The 19,053-nt window shown below is 43.0% G+C and overlaps 1 protein-coding gene across 3 annotated transcripts in view; it reads right to left on the bottom strand.

Annotated features, from left to right (window-relative positions):
* nf1a (neurofibromin 1a) overlaps positions 1-19,053 on the bottom strand; it is a 96,793-nt gene that overhangs the window by 46,779 nt on the left and 30,961 nt on the right. The window contains exons 18-30 of one of the 3 annotated variants that reach the window (XM_088079368.1): positions 17,347-17,420; positions 17,149-17,232; positions 16,162-16,551; positions 15,667-15,806; positions 14,715-14,837; positions 14,361-14,444; positions 14,105-14,221; positions 12,058-12,239; positions 11,751-11,962; positions 11,359-11,520; positions 11,135-11,232; positions 9,360-9,495; positions 6,448-6,510 (exon numbers count right to left, since the gene is read on the bottom strand). In XM_088079368.1, the coding sequence (XP_087935494.1) occupies positions 6,448-6,510; positions 9,360-9,495; positions 11,135-11,232; positions 11,359-11,520; positions 11,751-11,962; positions 12,058-12,239; positions 14,105-14,221; positions 14,361-14,444; positions 14,715-14,837; positions 15,667-15,806; positions 16,162-16,551; positions 17,149-17,232; positions 17,347-17,420 (1,865 nt within the window). The remainder of the gene's footprint in view (positions 1-6,447; positions 6,511-9,359; positions 9,496-11,134; positions 11,233-11,358; positions 11,521-11,750; positions 11,963-12,057; positions 12,240-14,104; positions 14,222-14,360; positions 14,445-14,714; positions 14,838-15,666; positions 15,807-16,161; positions 16,552-17,148; positions 17,233-17,346; positions 17,421-19,053) is intronic. The other 2 variants (XM_088079369.1, XM_088079370.1) reach the window with 2 other exon arrangements.

Here is a 19,053-nt window from a genome sequence, read left to right as displayed (position 1 = left end):
AGAACTGGAAGTTATCAAAAAAAAAAAGAGGGCGGATGAGAGATGTAGAGCCATGAGTTGTGGTCCAAAATAGAGGATGAGCCCTACAGTTGAAAATGCACATCACATCTAGCTTGACAGCCAAGCATGGCTGTGTGTGATACAGCCATGCTTAGGGTTACAAAGTCATGTCAGGAGTTCCACAATCAGACGGCTACAGTTCAGTCTGTTCCTCAAGCTCCCAATCAATCAATATCAACTGTAATGTCATTGTAGTGGGCACATTAGCAAACAGAAAGGCAAATAAAGGAACATGAGCTCTTTGTTCAAACTTTTAAAATGGCTGCATGTCACCACATTGCAGTCAGTGAGCAGTCTTAATCTTCCTCCTTGCACCTCTCAAAATACATTGGTTGATTGCTGGTGCATTTCTGATGCCAGTGGAAATGGAGCTGATTGGCTTGGAAGCTTCACAGATGCATTGGTAATCATCAACAAGGTCTACTGCCTGCGTGAACTATGGTACAAGAAGCATGCAGCAGGTCGCTTCACTTGTGACTTGTTTCCAACCTGTCTGATCATCTAACCCTGAACTCTGAGCTGAGGAACCCTGTGATGGAAAATCAGAGTTTGTTCTGTCAGCTCGGAAAGTATGTTCAAGCTCATGGTAAATAAAAAAATCCATCCTCAATGGAGCTCAGATTTTTTTTTTTGTTGCTCTATAGCTGCCATCAGCCTTCTATCATTCCCGATAGAAAAGGTTGAAAATAAGACAATATGCCTATAGTCCCAGGCCCCCAAATCACTAAATCTGCCTCTGGTAATAATAATGAGAGCTCAGCACAAGCAGCTGGATGAGACACGGAGCAATGCATCCTGGTGTTTCTAAATAATTCATCCAAAGTCTGACTGAACCTGAAGCTAAAACAAAGCAGTCTGTAGAAGTCTAAAGAAGTAACTTCCCACAGCTCAATATTTGTCTGTTGGTTCATTCAGACACTTTGGTGCTGTGAGGAAAAGCCCCCCTCTGATTGGCTGTTTCTCTCACTGCGCTGCTGTCAAACACCATCAGCTGTTTGATCCGTGATAATGAAATGCCGCGTTGGTTATCAGCTGTATTCTAGTGTCAAATTCACATACTTTATTACACAATTGTTCAACATTTCTGCTGTTGCTATGTTTTGGTGTGAGATTTTCCTCAGTGTCGTGAGAGCTCGAGACAGGAAATGCCCAGCAGTCAAATAACAGACATGGGAAAGACAACGTCAGCTAGAGGTTCTGAATGTGGGTTTTGATTATTTTTCGATTACATCTAGCTCTAGAATCTGGTACACCAATGAAGTTTCGGGGCACTAAAGATGAAAGTTTCATTCTGTTGTGAAAAAGTGAACGTTTCACATCAACTCTGTCACGTCACCTGGACTATGACAGCATTTAGTGGCTTCATTTCAGACTAAATATAGACAGTCACTAAAATACTGTTAAAAGACTTTCAGATTATGTGCAATCTGTTTAAAAACTCTCTCACTCTGCAGCTGCACCACCATCCTGCTCACTAACAAATATATCATCTCATCCTGACTAACAGAAAGAAACATTCATTGATCCAATGCGTCGAAGGCTAAGATGACAATTATCAGTAATTAACATGTTAGTGAGCTGCTGTGACAAAGTGACAGCTGTCTACAGGGTTATAACAACAGCAGGACATGCAGAGGTTTGACTGTGAGCTGAGGCCAACTTGATGCTGGGTGATAGCCGAATGTGAGAGCAAAAACTGCTGTCCAAAGAATAGACTGACGGGCATACAAGCACTTACTTCAGACAGTCCTTCCACAGAAACTGAGCCAGACTTTCAGTTACATGAACTAGAACTGCATATCGTTGTTTTCTCTTTTTTTGGCAGACTGCATCACACACAGTGCACAGAGTCAATCCACGCTGGCAGGGTAGACACATTCAAGGAGTAATCAGTCCCGCTTTCCCCCTCACTGCGACCCCACTGCTCGGAAGAACTCCAGGCAGTTTCATCTTGGATTAGTTGTCTCTACCTCTGTGTCCAGGGGCCCTGCTCTACATGCATCCATAAACAAATCCTCCCTCTTGTCTTGAAATACCAACTAGCTATGTGTCCTTCAGCTAACCACCCACCTTCACATGCTGGGCAGGTCTGGAGAATATTTGGGGGTTGGGTGCAATGCATCCTGGTAAATGTAGGCACTACAATAACTGCTGTGCAAGATAGAAAACTTGGAAAACTCCACTTTCTATCAATACAGCACGCACTAAGGAAATCATTGCTTCACTTGACTGAATATACCTGACTGGACATCCACTTCAAATGTCTCCTTTAAGATGTACATGTCAGTCAAATGCAGCTATGATGCACAGGAGCAGTTTAATTAGACCTGTGCAAGTCCTTGGCTGCATTAAGTAGCTTAACTTAGTTGGCATTTAACAGGCCAAATCAAAAGGAAGTGGAAATTAATAATTAATTCAAAATCCAAAAGGAAATATTCGCCTATACTATGTCTTTGATAAACAACAGTGGATGGAATAACTTGACAACAAAATGAGGCCTTGTGAAAATAAATGAACACATAACTGATTTTATGATTGTTCTGGCTGAAAACTGGATTCTTTTCACACTATCATTATCTCAAACTTACCTCCTCAGAGTACTGCTAACCTCTAACCTCATTAAATATGCCACATCACTTAATGATTGACATCATCACTAACAAAACCGCTTCAACCTGCAGTCAGCTCATTAGAGAAAAAATGGGCATTATATACAAAGTAACCATCACAGTCCACTTTAGTTGTTTATTACTGACTGCCAGTTTGAATTTTGTACTTCTGATAACAGCTCCATTATCTTTCTCTGTGAGTGTAATCCTATTGACAGCAACTTATTTCACCACATCTCACCTGCAGCTCCTATTTCTCACTTTTAGTTTTAATGGTACGACTAGAATTACTGTCTGGCAGCCTTCACGAGTCAAGTTGCAGTTACAGTTTCCATCCGAGTCTGTCCAGACCTGATGTAGGCATGACAGTCGACATCCAAACATGATGCTGCACACACATCTTCCCCTAGCAGCACAGAAGATCTCTACAATCAGCACAGTTTATAGATCAGTGTCACCAATTCAGTATCTGACCGAATGTCTCCCATCTGTTCTGGAATCAAGGTGTTGAATAATGGCCAGAAAACAATATGGCCTTTGACCTTTCGAACACAAAATGTCATCACTTCATCATTTGTGTAAAATGTTGTCATCATCAGCGTATGTTTTCTTGAATGATTGCCAAAAACATGTTTTGTGAGGTCAAAGTCACCTTTGACCATCAAAATCTAATTAGTTTATTGTGGAATCCAAACTGACATTGATGTCAAATTTAAAGATACTCTAAGTGTTTTTTAAGATATCACATTCACAAAAAATTAAAAGTATGAGGTCACACTGACCTTTCAACTTTGATCACCAAAATTTAATCAGTTTATTTAGTAGTCCCAGAAACAGACTGTATTTAAAGATGGACAACATTATTGTTCTCTAAATGTGAAGCTTTTCAATCTTGATCGCCCCCTGGTGTCTGTCAGTAGTACAGGTCCTAAGTCCCGCCCCTTCATATTAGTGAATGGACATATGCGTAACTAAAAACTCAATGTGCATGCCAAATACATTTTTCCCCAAAGATGGTTTCGGTCACTGAACGTAGTTCTCGTGACGTGTCTCATCTGATGTTTGTTCAAGTGTTTGTTTTTATGAAAAGTTTGGTTTTCGTGGGTTATAAAATTCTATCTAAATGGGATTTTCCCCCATGATTGACATCTGTGTCAGCCTATCCATGCGATTGTGTTTATTGGGGCTGCTCACGATTGGTTGGATGGGTGTTTGGGCGGGAACTCTCTCTCAGACTCCGGCTTTGAATGATGTCATAAGTACAAGATGGCAGCATCCATATCTGGGATATTTTAGCTTCACTTAAGCATAGCGGGGGGGTAAGTGGGGGCGCATTTCTCATCTTTATATACAGTCTATAGTCCAAGTAGACATTGTGCCAAATGTGAAGAAATTCCCTCAATGTGTTTTTCACATTATGTCCACGAGAAAGCCCCCACATATGTGCAGACAGACAAACAACACAAAAACATAATGCCTCCAGCCATGGCTGTCACCAGTGTGGAGGCATGAAGACAGGGTGACAAGGTCACAGTGGATGCATGTCACCACTGTAGGCTCATACAGTACACTGCTGCTTACTGTCTTCTGACACACTACACTTACTGTGCAGAGAATTCAACCATAACATGACCATAACACAGTGTATGCAGCAATCTAACACACTGACAAAACACAGCGACTCTGCCTCACGTTGTAAAGTAACAAAGAACCAAATTAAGAATTCCAATATGTTAATTCTGTGGCTTTGGAAAGTTCAATCAGTATTTGTGAACACGAGCAACTCTCAGCTCTCAAAGCTCATTGATCAACACTCAAAGAAACGAGTTGACAGGGATCAGACATTTGAATACGCCCACTCACTGAGTTCGGATTGACTGATTTTGGTCTGGCATGGTTACATGAACAAACATTAATGTCACCCTATGGGGCAAAAGCCATGGTAGGCTTCCTGTTGACAAATAATTGCCTGCATGGACAATGATGTTCACAACAGCAAGCTTCCCTTGACTTGTTTGTTTCTGTATGGGCCATGTGGTCGTGGTGATGTAAACGCTGCTCTCGCTGCTGGAATTTTGCAGGTGATCTGGCGTATCTTCCAGCTCCGATAACTGTCTAATGGTGTGCAGACTCCGCTTTGTCGGCAAGTTGTTCATGTAGACTACGATTTTTTTAGACCGTCTTAGGGCCCATGTCCACCAAATCCTTTTTTTCTCATATTTCATAATGATCTGCAAAGGGAGTACCACATTTTTATGCTGCGCTGCAAATGCCAGCAGCATGATAACGCACTGGACCTGTATTCTGCACTAAGCGCTGCCAATTGGGCTTTTTCTTTTTTTTCAGAGCACTAAGAGTTGAAAAATGTTCAACTTTGGAAAAAATGCTGCATTTATACCTGTCACTTCAGTTGTCTAGTCACAACTGAGGAGGCAAACCGCCACATCTGACATGTACATGTGCTGGACAAGAACAACAATGGAGAAGAAATCTGTACATATAAAGCATATATCCTATACTATGCTTCCACTCTACCATCCTCTCTATCTGCATGCCTCAGCCCTCCCCTCATAAAGCACGTACTCTACCATTGTGACGACATCTTTACTTCCATGGCCTACAAAGCTCTCTCAAATGCTTCCTGCTTGGCATTTCCTGTGAAGCTCCTGACATTTTCAGCTGGGAAAAAAGGCTTTGGAGGACACAGGGCCTTAAACCACAAGAATAGCATGTATGAATCTTGGGCATAGTTCCTCTTTAATTCTTCCTAGTTCTTTATAGTCTGCTGAATTCAATGGACAACTCATTTTTTGACGGCACTGACCACCACTTTTGATGGCTGAAATAAAACCTGACACTTCTGGCGGCAGATTACATCACCTATAGCTGATTCCCCTCACTTCTGTAGATCAACATTAACATCAGGCCGAGTTACATAACTGACATCACAGCCACTTCTCTAACCATATGCTTTAGTGATGTAAACCAATGCTGCAGCTTCAGTACCAATAAGCATTAAGGCCATTTGTCCATCCCATGCTGTTTCAGCATGTTCAGCATGGGATTTTTCAGATGGAAGAAGTGCGAAAGAGGAGTTTGTTCCAGAGTCCACCTTTGACCAGTGAGTGCTAATAATCAAGCAAAGAGTTTAAGCAAGAGCAAATGTGCCCATAAACAGCTAGGTTTGAGTGACAAGGTTCTGTGGGAGGGCAGTGGAAAAAAGACATCGCTCTTCATATATGGTGGGAAAAAGACAAGCAGACAGCTGAGGAATCCAACCCATGACAGAGGGAGGCCAGTTTATCAGAATATTTCATCTAAAATCATTCATGCCTTGGCAGGTGAGGTGTCCGTGTGTGTGTGTGTGTGTGTGTGTGAGTGTGAGAGAGAGAGTGAAAGGGTATGAAAGTTGATTTATTAAAATGAGTCATATAAAATGGAGAAACATGATTTGAGTGCAGATGAAATGTTCTGAGAAAATGTCTCCTGGAGAGCAAACACAGAGTCCAGAAAGAAAAGACGAGAGAGAATGCCACAGTTTCCTGGGAACTGTTAATTGAAAATACATCAAATGGCGCCAATATTAGAACAATGATTTTAAGAGAGGGTTGTACACAAAGCTGAGCATGGAGAAAAGAAAAAAACACTTCCAGAGACACCAAATTAAAACCATTTTTTATAAAAATGAAGAAAGAAATTAAAAAAAACAAAATGCAAAAAAGGCATTTTTGCTTTAGGGGGAAAAGTGTCTGAGGGAAAATAGATTCTCCAAACTTACTGCTTTTTTGTTTTCCTTTTTTTCTTTTACTGTTGCTTTATTCAGTAGAGAGTGGCAAGTAGCCTACAGAACAGAGATGAGCACAATCATGGTCACAGCAGCTCTACACACACACACACACACACACACACACACACAAAGGTAGCACAGCCCTTAACCACTCAAAATGTGCCCACATTCACATGTAGTAAAACACAGGAAAATAAATGCTGTTAGAAAAGTGTTCATCACTGCTCAGGGAACTCGAAGCATGTCCATGCATGCGCTGGCTTGGTTTGACTTCAGCAGACTGTGTGTGTGTGTGTGTGTGTGTGTGTGTGTGTGTGTGTGTGTGTGTGTGTGCGTGCGTGTGCATGTGTGCGTGTATGCGTGTGTGCACCTACACAGTTGCAAAGGGAAATCCAAGATGGAAAATGACAAATCAAAGATGTCAACACATGGAAATAAAACAAAATCTGTGAAAAAAAACCCAGACCTTGTTTTATGCGTGTGGGTGTGAGGCATTTGGAATTAGTAATAAATGTAACACCTTAATAACAAAGTCAATTCATTCATTGTAGTGTGAGTAGATGGAGCTGAGCCTCCCGCTCACTGCAGTGATGGAGAGAGGAGCAGCAGCAGCATCAGCAGCATCAGCAGCATCAGCAGCAGCAGCAGCAGTAGCAGCAGCAGCAGGGTGAGGCTGCTCAGAAACTCGGGGAAATACTAATGATAAATGGTATGTGTGCTTTAAGGTTAGACTAAAATATCATTTGGTGGATACAGTTGGTGATCCGGGTCAGTCAGTTGCAATGATCACACCTAATGCATGATTTTTGGGGTATGGACATGAGGGACATGTCCCTATCATACCCTGATCATTTTCAGTCCACATTAAACACACAGGGTGTGGGTGACCTGGTAGAGTGTGCACCTCATGCAGGCTGAGTCCACTGCAGCAGCCTGGATTCAATTCCATGCATTCACAGCTATGTCAGTGCCGTATGTGCTGAATGTTAAGCTAATGTAAAAGTATGAGTGAGCAGCTGGAAGTCTGTCTCCAGGGAGCACCCTGCTGGCCTTGGGCTGAAGGTACCGCATGTTGTTCATATCTCTCTCTCCACTTGTTCCTTGTCATCTCTCTACTGCTCACTTTGAGGAATAAAGGCACAGAGTGCTCCATAAAGAAGGTTAGTGCAGTCATTTGAGATCCTCATAATGATCAGTTAACACACCAGATACAGATGATTCTGGTCTCTCTTCACTGCATCCATCAGAGCCACAGAGCACAGTCTTGGCTGACACCATGGCAATGCAAAGGATCAGGTGTGATCACACTCAGTATGTTTACGTGATATTAGAAAAAGTCAAATTATTTTGTTAGTCCGACTAAAACTGGATTTTTAAAATCCGTGTATACATGTTAGTCTGACTGGAATCATGCTAAATTGCATTTCTCAAAGTCGGACTAACACAGCTAGATAATGTGGTTGAAAATTGAGCTCTCCAGCCATGTGCACACCTCAGTCTGACCTGAACTTGACTTGGCATTCTGCGCATGCTCCTCGTCAGGAGCCGGGCTCCCTCGGTGGTGAGGGATAAGAACTGTTTGTTATTTATGAGGGGGGAAGGGGTGCTGCAAAATGGGTCAGGTCTTTAAACATGAAGCACTGAGGAGAGACTTGTATTTTGAATTTTGGCTTAGGTGAGGAACATACAACTTGAAAAGGTAGTATTGTATATTTATTTTAAATAAAAAAGTCATACAACAGCCACCCCTTTCCTCTAATAAATAAGGCACAGTCCGTTAGAGGATTTGAGTCAGGTTTAGGTAGGGGTAACACATTTCGATGGGGAAACAGTCTTCAACACAACACTGGCGCAGAAGCTAAGCGATGTCCTGCAGTGGACGGGGCCACAGCAAAACATGTTTTAAGCACCTAAAAAGATCAGTATCAGTGTTGACTACATTTGAATATTTGCTCTTTATTTCACGCAACAGCTGATGGAAGCAGCAGTAGAGCAGTAACGCTGCCATTCAGTGGAGTAACATGACAGTGGAGTTTAGTGGAGTCTGGTGCTTTTGATGTAACTGCTTCATATCCCCCTCAGTAACAGTTGTCTTACAGTGAGGTAAAGCCATGAGAATATTCTAAATATAGCGTACACTTAAACTGATATTGATTTTTTTTAGGTTGCTAAATACTGATCAATGAAAGCAGAGTTTGCTCAGCGCCGTTTGATTATATGTACGTGTTATATATATATATATATATATATATATATATATATATATATATATATATATATATAAAATATTTTAATTACATTAGCTACTATTACAGCTAGCTGAAAGGAGGCATACCATCACCTATCATGGAGGAGTCAGATATTCTTCCATCAATACACGGATTCTCACCCGGTGCTTATATACTGGGAGAAGGACAGCAGTCCAATTAAACTGAGCTATAACTGTAGCTCCACTAAGCTGTGCAAGGAAAATGATTGAAGGAAATTTATAGTTTACTGCAACCCCATCTGATGTCAGTGTTTATAGTGTATCAGTTTTTGGTGCAACTGAAAAGCAGCAATTTGAGTGAGATAATAATTCACTGTCATAATGGCAAAAGCTAGAAAAACAAGGTCCTGTCACAGAATCACTGCGAGTTTAGTGTGCCATGGTGCTTCAGGGGCTGTCTGCCCTAACAGATCAGAAGTCTTGGAGGAAGAGAAACACTGAGCAAATGAACATGATCAGACAGAAAGGTACTAATGTGTTGGTCCAGCAGAATGTATGGAGCTGAAATGCATGTGCAGCTGAGCACTGAGTGGAGAGGCAGAAGCTTGAAATGTGTAAGTGACACTGCACACAAAGGAAAGGGCAGAGGCTGGGTGAGCGGCTGAGGGCCATGGTGGAATGGAGGGAGGTCTACCTGGTACAGGCAGTGGCAGACACTGCGCAGCTGTGGGGGGAACTCGCTGGATGAACCAATGATGGCCTGAAAGAAGCGCTCGGTGATCTGCAGCAGGTTCCTCTGGTTCTCCTCCAGGTTCTCACCTTGTTCCAGCCTGATGAGACAAACAGGGAGCTCCTGTCAGTAACACTTTCACTTCTAAGGCTTCATGTTCCCTCAGATCCAGGTTGAGTCTGGATCATGAGCCATGATCTTGCCTGATGCCAACTACTATTATTAGTCATACTTCTACTGTTAATACAGTATATGCATGGGAATATTATTGTCACATACATAAACTACTATAAATTTATATATACATATCATATATATACTATCATATACTGCTATTATTATTCATGGTAAATGGACTATACTAGTATAGCGCTTTTCTAGTCTTCTGACCATTCAAAGCACTTTCACACTACATGTCACATTCACCCATTCACACACTGGTGGCTGAGGCCACAGTACAAGGTGCCACCTGCTACTCAGTAATCTTTCACACACACTCACAAACTGATGGAACAGCCATCGGGAGCATAACTTTGTAATGACACACCATAGAAGAACAACATGCACATCTGCAAAGCGTGGACATGATGTCACCGTTCTCACAGGATCCCTACATTGCCAGTTTACACCGCAACAGAAGGGGTGGCATTTTCAAAAGATTACACTCTGGCCCCAAAATGCTGCTGTCCTGTGTATGCAAGGCCAAATCGCAACAGCAGTTTAACGTTTCATGCAAGAACTGTTAACATGTAAATGGCCCCTGAGAAACTTGATAAAACTGTTACTTCCATCAGACAGGAGTTTGGAGTTAAAATCTTTGTAGAAAGAGGTTCAAAGTGTGCTTGATCACAGTCAGAATCACAATCAGAATCTGGATGGGCTTTACTGGCCAAATATGATGTATTGATGTACTTACACAGAATAGACACGCAGCTAAATGCATATTCAAAAATCCTTCTTGGGACAAGTCAGAAGTGTTACTAATACCCTTTTCCCACCCAAATGAGCTTGTGTTTTTCAAACATAGGTAAACCCACTAAAACAGGCTGTACACTGCCTTCCCATTGCCTGTAGCAGAGCTGTGTACAGGACGTTGCACACAGGCAGCAGACAAGCCTGCCATTCTCTCTGTGTGTGTGTGTGTGTGTGTGTGTGTGTGTGTGTGTGTGTGTGTGTGTGTGTGTGTGTGCGAGTGAGTGCGCGTGTGAATTTTCATCCGTCCAACCTCATAGACGGACCGGAGAACAGGTAAACAGAAAGCGGACAGAGTGCATGAAAACTTTATGGTGGTTACTTCTCTTACTTATTCAGTCTCTCTTTCAAACTAATGCAGACTAATTTGGATCAATGTTTAAGCGCTGCTTAGGAGGAAACAGTAATTAGTGACAGTGCGTCATTGCATCTCGCTGATTAAGGACGTAAAAATTAGCGCGTTCACCCAGATGTTGTGTTTCCATCAATGGCCATCAGAGCCAGAGGCAATAAATCCCTGTGTCTACTGCAGAATCATTTGACGTGGGCGTGAATGCAGATTGTACACTTTTGTACACCCATTGCATTAAAAAAACAGATGTTAGCGGGCGTTAGCAGGTTCTTTGTGCAGTGGGAATGAGGGTATACAGTTAATAATAATGCACTGAGAATATACGACAATAGCAGATATGGATTATTTATTTGTGAATTACCTGTGTGGCAATTTTAATAGTAAAGGCTGTCAGAGCAGAGATGCAGGTAGTTACCTGGTGGGGTCCACCTCGAAGCTGATGTGTTCAGGGGTGGTGATGACCCCTCTTAATAAAGGCTCCAGGAGCTTCTGCAGGTATGCTGCCCCATATACCTGACACAAGACAACATGAAATATAGTCAATAACACACAGACAACATGTCCTCTTAGGAAGGGCTTTCAGCTCACACACAGACATTCCTGATGACTTCATGGTAGGGGTAATGCTGTGTTTCCTACCTTGAAACAGAAGGTCATTATTTTGCTAGCCAGGCTGTTTCCTCTAAAGAGAGTCTGCATGGAGTCGGCCAGCTCCACCTCTTTAGAGAACATATTCCACAGCAGCTGGTAGAGGAGGTGGCGGGAGTCAAACAGCGTCACCAAGACTCGGGCAAGCTCATCCTGGAAATACAACAAACACAGATACGTCACTACTGGAAAAAATTTCAATGCAACGATTGAGACTTTTGTATTCCACATGCATGCTGTATTTTGAACCACACCTGTGCTGAGCAGTCGCCATCAACTTCTCACAACTTAAATATTTTCAGTCTGAGCGCTTACTGTATGTTGAATGGAGGTATTTAAGTCTTATGTTTGAAACAAATCATAAATCAAGTAGAGTTACACACCCACTGGGATCCAGGAACCACATTAGCCAGTGCCATGGCGATGGGCAGCTCCCCCTGATCTCCCATCATAGTGACCAGCTCCACCAGTCGTTCAAAGCGGTCAGCCAGAACCGTCTCAGCCAGCGTGTCGAACTCGGTTCCCTGCTGCAGGATCTTGGTCAGCACTTCCATAAAGGTGGCTCGAGTCTGCAGGTCTTTGTGGTAGCCCAGCCCTGGGGCAGGAGGATGGGAAAACTCTTTTGGTAACTTCAATGTGGAAGCTACAATTTTCTAAAAGCTGCAGCTTGAAATACTGAGACTGCCTTACCGATAGAGTGCATGAGGCCACTGTCCACGTTAGCATTGAGCAGGTTAGACATGGCCAGGACCGTGCAGTGGCGGAGGGAGGCCAGACGGCGGGACATTCCTCTCTTTCGCCCCCCCACTGCCTGGCCCTCGTCCTCCACCTCACTGCAGTCATTCAGCAGGTTCATGAAGAGGGTGAAGTACCTGCACAGCAGCACAAACAACAACAACTCAGTCATTCCTGAAGGCCTCTCCATGCAGGTCCAAGACTGCCTCTTCAGGTGAGAGGTAAGCACCAGATCAGGTGTTTGTCCATGATGATAATTCATATAAATAAAAAGTTCATTGTTAACCTCTGGTGAAGGCCTGCTGGTCTCACGTTTAAACTGAAGAGTTTGATGGATATTGTAATATTGTGTTGTTGAGTCTGATTCTGGCTCCTGGGTTGGATGACCCTTGGAGGGCAGTGTGAGGCTTTCCTGCCTCAGTAGGGCCTGCTGTGTGTCTGTCTGTGTTGTAGGTCAGCAATCCAGCTAATTCTTGTCTCATCTGTGCTTTGATATACACAGTGACAACAGGGGAAGGGAGGGGCTGAGCTCAGATTTTACCTATTTCAAGGGCTAAAAGAAATAGAGACTCAATATGTGTCGGTCTGTTTTGATATTGTGGCGGCCACCACAAATAAATAAACGTTTAGGAAACAGTGCACTAGCTTGATGTGCAGGAACAGCTAAATATAGCGATTGAAGTTTACCTCAAAAAGCATACATTTGTTATCAGTTTTATTGTACATATATATTTTAGTTATCAAGTCGGTACAGTGGGGGAAATAAGTATTCAACAGATCAAGATTTTTTTTTAAAACGTATTACCAACGTAGCTATTTACATGAAATTTAGACCATACATTAGCAACAATATGATGGGCAATGTTTGGAGAAATACTTCTCCACATGACCCTTGAAATACTGTTCCTACTTTAAAGATCTGAGGTGAAAGCATCATGATATTAAGCTTTTTTCTCTTCACATGGCACCAGCAGAAACCAAATACCAAGAGGAAGATTTATGGAGCCATGAACCACAAGAATCTGTTGCAGTATGTGATGTACTGAAGTAAAAGTCAGAAAGGCTGAATGACATGTGATGTGCTTTTTTTGGGAATACGTCTCATGACATACAGTCTCCAGAAGTGAGTCCACTTTTACCATGATCAAGTGTTGAAAAATTGCAATGAATTGTAATATTGAATTGCAATACCTAAAAATTGCAATAGATGAGGATTGTGAGCTCAGTATATTGTCTCAGCCCTGTGCCCAGTTCCCATCTGTCTTTGTCTCTTTCTTGGCTGATGCTGCTGTACCACTGTATAGAGTGTCCTTATAACAACTAAGGGTGTGCTTCATCTTTAAATGTCTTAAAATTAGGGCTGTCAAATAATTAATGTTTTTAATCATGTCGAATTGCAGAATTTCTATGATTAATCAAGATGAATTGCATTTTTTTTACCATGTTTTCAATTCCAATATTTTACATTTCAAAACAGTTTTGAAGTCCATATTGACAAGGTGAAGCAATTCTTACCAGATTTTCTTGATTAGGAATCAAATAAGGCAAAAACTGCATGGGTCTAGCATAAAGTGGGCATGTCTGTAAAGGGCAGACTCATAGGAACCCACAGAACCCATTTTCATACAAATATCTTAAAGGTCAGAGGTCATAGGACACCTGTGAAATGGCCATGCCATTTTTCCATCGCCAGAAGTCTAGGTTTTGGAGCATTATTGCACCCCCTTTACTAAAAAGCTAGCATGACATAGCTGATACCACTGGATTCCTCAAGCCTTCTAGTTTCAGATGAAACCCGCAGCATGCAGCTGTAAAACTCAGCCCCGTACAGCTTTGTTAAGACAAGAATGTCGGCTGGCGATTGACGCGATTTTAAAAAATTATGTGTTGATTATGGACCCTATGGCATTGTGATTAACGTGTTAAAGCTGACAGCCCCACTTAAAATGATTTTGAACTTTTATGGAGATGAGTTAGAAGTTGAGTGAAGGTGTGTTCGTACTTGAGGAAGAGCTGAGATTTGGCCTCCATCAGCTCCACTCCATCTCCCTCCTCAGGCTGAAGAGGAAGACCTGCTAACAGAGACACTACTGCCTCCATACTGGCCTGGTCCAGGTCCCTGCATATCACACACACACACACACACACACACACACACACACACACACACACACACACACACACACACAGGAGACAATAGTGAGGAGAGACCTCTCTCAATGCATGAGTTGAGTTGAGCACATGTAACAGAGCTGCACCTTGTCAGACACTTGATGTCATCATCAGCAGCCTGGTTGGAGGTTCCCATCACCCAGTCGGTCAGATACTCCACCATCTTGTTCCTACAAACAACAAGGGAAGACAAGAGCATGATTGAAACCTTCCACAGTGACCCAGGGAAAATAAACAAGTACAAGCTGAGGAAAACACAAGACCTCAAACCAGGTTTGAAACTATTACTTTGTCAGCCTTGGAACCTAATTCCTACGTCTCTGTCCTTCTCAGAGTTTTGAAGGTGAACACAGTGAAATATGGAAACTGGTGAGGAGTCGCAGAGGAGCTAACATCCAGAGTGATGTGTGTGTACCTACAGATCAGCTGAGGTCACTGACCTGAACTTCATCTCCTGGCAGAAGGACAGGTCGTCACGTCTCTCCATCATCACCTCCACCAGTTGGCACAGCTTGGTTTTGATCTGGATTGCATGGACCACATTGCCCAGGATGCGCACATACCTGAGAGACGGAGAACAGCTACACAAGGTTCTGTCCGCAAGTCACAATACAATGAAAAGGAGCTTTTCACCATGTTAGCCAACTGTGTGCAAGCTTCGGCAACCCAAAGGAGATAAAACAGTTGAGGTGCAACCAGATACTTCAGTCTTGCTTTTTAGTCTTTAATGTTTCATTTTTATGTAAACTCTGATTGTGTCTGGTTTCAATATTTGTTATATTAATAAAATGTATTGTCAAGGCTCCCACACATTTTCATGAACCAAATCTCAAAACCTTTCCATGACTTTTCAAGAGCCTCTTAAAGCAATTATTTGCCCCACTTACCCAAAATTTTTAAAACTCTATTACAACATAATTTCAGCTGTCTGAGACACATGGAACATGGTGAGAAAAAAAAGAGATTTAATGGTTAACCAAACACATATTTGAGCGATGCTACATCTACAGCTACAGAAAATAAATAACCCCTTTTACTACATTACTTGGAAGGTTATCCATGGAGAATTATTAAAACAATCCCATTACACACAACAAAATTTCATGACCTTTCCAAAAGTTACAATGATTTTTACTAATTCCATGACTCTTCCAGGTTTTCCATGGCCATGGGAACCCTGTATTATACCAAACAGTACTCTGAGATCTGAAGTAAAAGGTCCCACCAGTCACCACAGGGTGTCGCCACAACTACTCCAACAGTAATCTAACCAATGAAGACCAAAAAGGAATGATTCCTTTTGTCAGGGTCATTAGGACTATTTACTGTACAGTAACTAAAGGAAGTATGAAGGCAAGCGTCAGCACTCTCCAGGGACTCAGCCACACTGACCTGACCAGGTTGAGCATCATGGTCTCGATGCTGGCCTGCCCCAGATGTTCCGAGCTGCCCTCTGTGTGGTTATCCAACAGGTTCTTCATGATGGCTATGGTCTGCTCCACAAACTGGGTGTTGGTTTCATTGATAGGAACCTGGAAACAGATTCATAATTCAGATTGAAAGATAACTGAGGTTGTAAGACAAATCAAACTGCTACAAAAAGATGACACTGTAAAGAGGAGGAAATTGTGCAGATTTGGAGAGCTGTATATTAAGCCAGCTTTGAACGTACAAAGGGGCAGACCAAGAAACCACAGATTCGCACCAGTATTAAATAAACTAGTTCATAGACAGATCAGTTAGCTTTCTCTTGCTCAAATACAGAGAGATTTGGGATGAGGCTTTAGGATTCAATTTACCACACTCATCAGTTCCATACCATTTGATGGCAAACAGGTACAGGTCAAAGTGCAAGTCTGAAGGACTGACTGCCATAGCGTCACTCACCGGTCCTTGTGTGTCAAAGAACTTGCCGATGCTGTTCCTCAGCTTGTTGAAGAGCATGGGGTAGAGGGCAGGGCTGAGTTCCAGCCCCAGCAGGTCTTTTACATTCGTGCGAACATGGAGCCCCACCCTTTCGTGACCACACACCAGCAGGGCCAGCAGTCGGTCCAGGAAGCGGCTGACGGGCGTCTCGCTGGAGGCCGATGAGGAGCAGGAGGAGGCAGAGGCCGCGGGGTTGGACGCATCGCAGGGACCCATGGAGATCATGGAGGGTTTTCGCTCGCTCATGGGGCCCATAGGTGGACTGTAGGTGGCTGGGCCTGGGGTGCTGCGTTGCTGGAGGCATACACCACCCAGAGCACACAGGAAGCCGGTCATGTTGATCCACTCCTGCTGTAGGAGAACACAGAGACACTGAGCGGCAGACAGGCTCTATGTGTCTTATTTTACTCGCAGTGTCTTTGTCCACACGTTCCCATTTCAAGTTCAGCTAACAACCACAACCAAAGATATCAGCTACCCTCACTGGCCGAGAGTAACTGACATTACTGTTCATATTTTTTTAACTGCACTTACCTCAGTGCTTTACTGAGATCAGATCTATGGGCTTATCTTCTTTGGATGGTTTATATGTCGTCCCCAGGATTTCTATTACATGTAAACTGTCATTCTCTGTGTATGCGTGTACGTGTGTGTGCTGCCTCTGGTTTTCCAAGTGTTCTCATGCTCTACTCTTGTCTCATACTTGTTTCCAAAGCGCCCCAACTTCAGGCGCACCCAGTTTTTAGCTTCAAGAAAATCTGGGACAGCTCACAATGAGGAGAAGACAAATCTCTAAAGTGTTTGATCTAGGGGACCTGACAGCCACAAGCACAGATTTGGTGGCAACATCAGGATTCTAGTCCCAGATTATCATAGCATCACATATGATCACAGATCCGTCACTCAGAAGCACACAGAGAGAAGAGGTCCCTTCTGTCACTCACTTACCTGCCCATCATCTGCCTTGTTTTTAGGGAAGTTGAGAATCTGCTTGGTGACCTGGTCCCATTTAGCATATGTGTCTTCCCAAGCCTGATGGTGGAACCAAGTGACAATAAACTGAACATTAACAAGAGTGAGAGAAAACTGAGCGAAAAAAATCCTAAACTGACATGTATATGGGTTTCAGTTGGAGCTGAATGTTACCTCGATGTTTCCTGGTGTGGGGTGCTCTACCCTCCTCAGCAAGGCCATCACCCTCTTCTGCAAGGTGGAGCGGCCTGTGGAAACAAGATTTAAACTGCTGATGGAGGAAAGTCCTCACACTGACAATGCCTGCAGATTTCGTACAGAGCTCTGATATCCTATTGGAAAAGGATGCGGCACAGTGGTCGTTATCCAACACCTGTACAAACGCTGGCAGCATGCTAGTTCGGCTGTGCCCATCTTCTCCATTTTTTCTTCAATCTTTACATTTGAAAACCTCCATTTGGCTAGCTGGCTAGCAGTCAGCAGAGGGAGAGTTTACAGACTGGTGAATTGATTTCCTTATCCTAGAAAGTGACTGGCAGCCACACGCCACCACCACTGAATGCCAACCACAAAAGGCACCACTAACACTAGAGCATGAACATAAATTTAGCCCAAATTTTAGACAGAGAGGTGACTGGAGACACCATTGTCTACAACACAAAAAGAAAAAAAAGAAAAACTAACAGCCAGTTGCTCCAATAAACGTTGCTACATGTTTGTTTTGAAGGCCAGGTAATGCAAAATTAAATGTATGATGAGTTTGTCACACCACAGAAAAATGTGTCACTGACCACCAAGCCATATCTGAACGATTAAAGAAATCACCAAATACCGAGGATTAGATTAATGCTGTAATCACAGCTTTGAACCGTTGGAGATAACTGCTGAAGGAGCAGGAATGAAGATCAAGCCCCTATGAAGGAACAGCCTTTTGGTAGCAGCTATCCCAGTCTCACAGTACACAAACCAATACACAACCCTTCAGCTGAAGAATGAGCTGATGAGTGAGCCGAAAAGCGAGCCACAGCACAGTGCCAGCCTCCCGTTCAGCAGCTAAAGTTAACACAAAGCACACACCCACAGCAGTAAGCAGTGACTGCCAGCGAGCCGGGTAGCCAATGTGGGCTGACAGACTGTCAGGTCCATTAGTGACGGATATTCTGCTTGTATTTATGTGACTGTGGCATCAAACATAGATGTTCATTCATGTATTTAAGTGAAGGAGCTCAGGGAGCTCATGGGACATAACAAACATGGAGGGTGGGACAACACTGGTCTCATGTATTCTAACGTTAGCTTTTCTGTAGCAGGGGAGCGCTTATATTGATGCGAGTGCATCATCAAGTCGAGAGTTTAACAGTCTACCTCCACAGTGCAGTTCTGTATAGTGCACAGTCTTTTCATTCATTATTTTTTCACCTTTGTTGCTGGAGCAAGTATGGCCTACGACAAAGATCTACCTTATAACATTGGAAAAGGGGCAGGGACTGGATTAACTGCAGCAGGATAACCGCACACATTGTATTTCCACCCAGCCAGAATAGCTGGGCATCACCATAAGCAGTGTGACCACCCCAAAATATAAGAGTGAGCTGCAATGAGACCTATAATAACCCAGCTTGTACCTAGAACTGTACTAGTGCTTTGATTCACTGCCTGAACCTGGCCAGGCTGTAATTTCTCACTATTCCCTCGGGCTTGAATCACGTCGCGTTCTTGCCGATTTGACATTTATTGATTTAATTTCTTTCTTTTTTTTTATGTGAACTGTCTCATGCTTAAAAGGCTCTTTGCAGGAGTTTTAATGGAGTGGATCAAGAGGGAAAGAGAGAGAAAGAGGGTGAAGAGAGATGGAAAGTGACAGAACATGTTGAGAACTGG

The sequence above is a fragment of the Plectropomus leopardus genome, chromosome 6 (genome assembly GCF_026936395.1).
Source record: "Plectropomus leopardus strain MGB_pleo_1.0 chromosome 6, ASM2693639v1, whole genome shotgun sequence".
In the NCBI taxonomy this organism is placed as follows: domain Eukaryota; kingdom Metazoa; phylum Chordata; class Actinopteri; order Perciformes; family Serranidae; genus Plectropomus; species Plectropomus leopardus.
The sequence above is the reverse complement of the archived record's forward strand: the minus strand, read 5'-3'. Positions and strand labels throughout refer to the sequence as shown.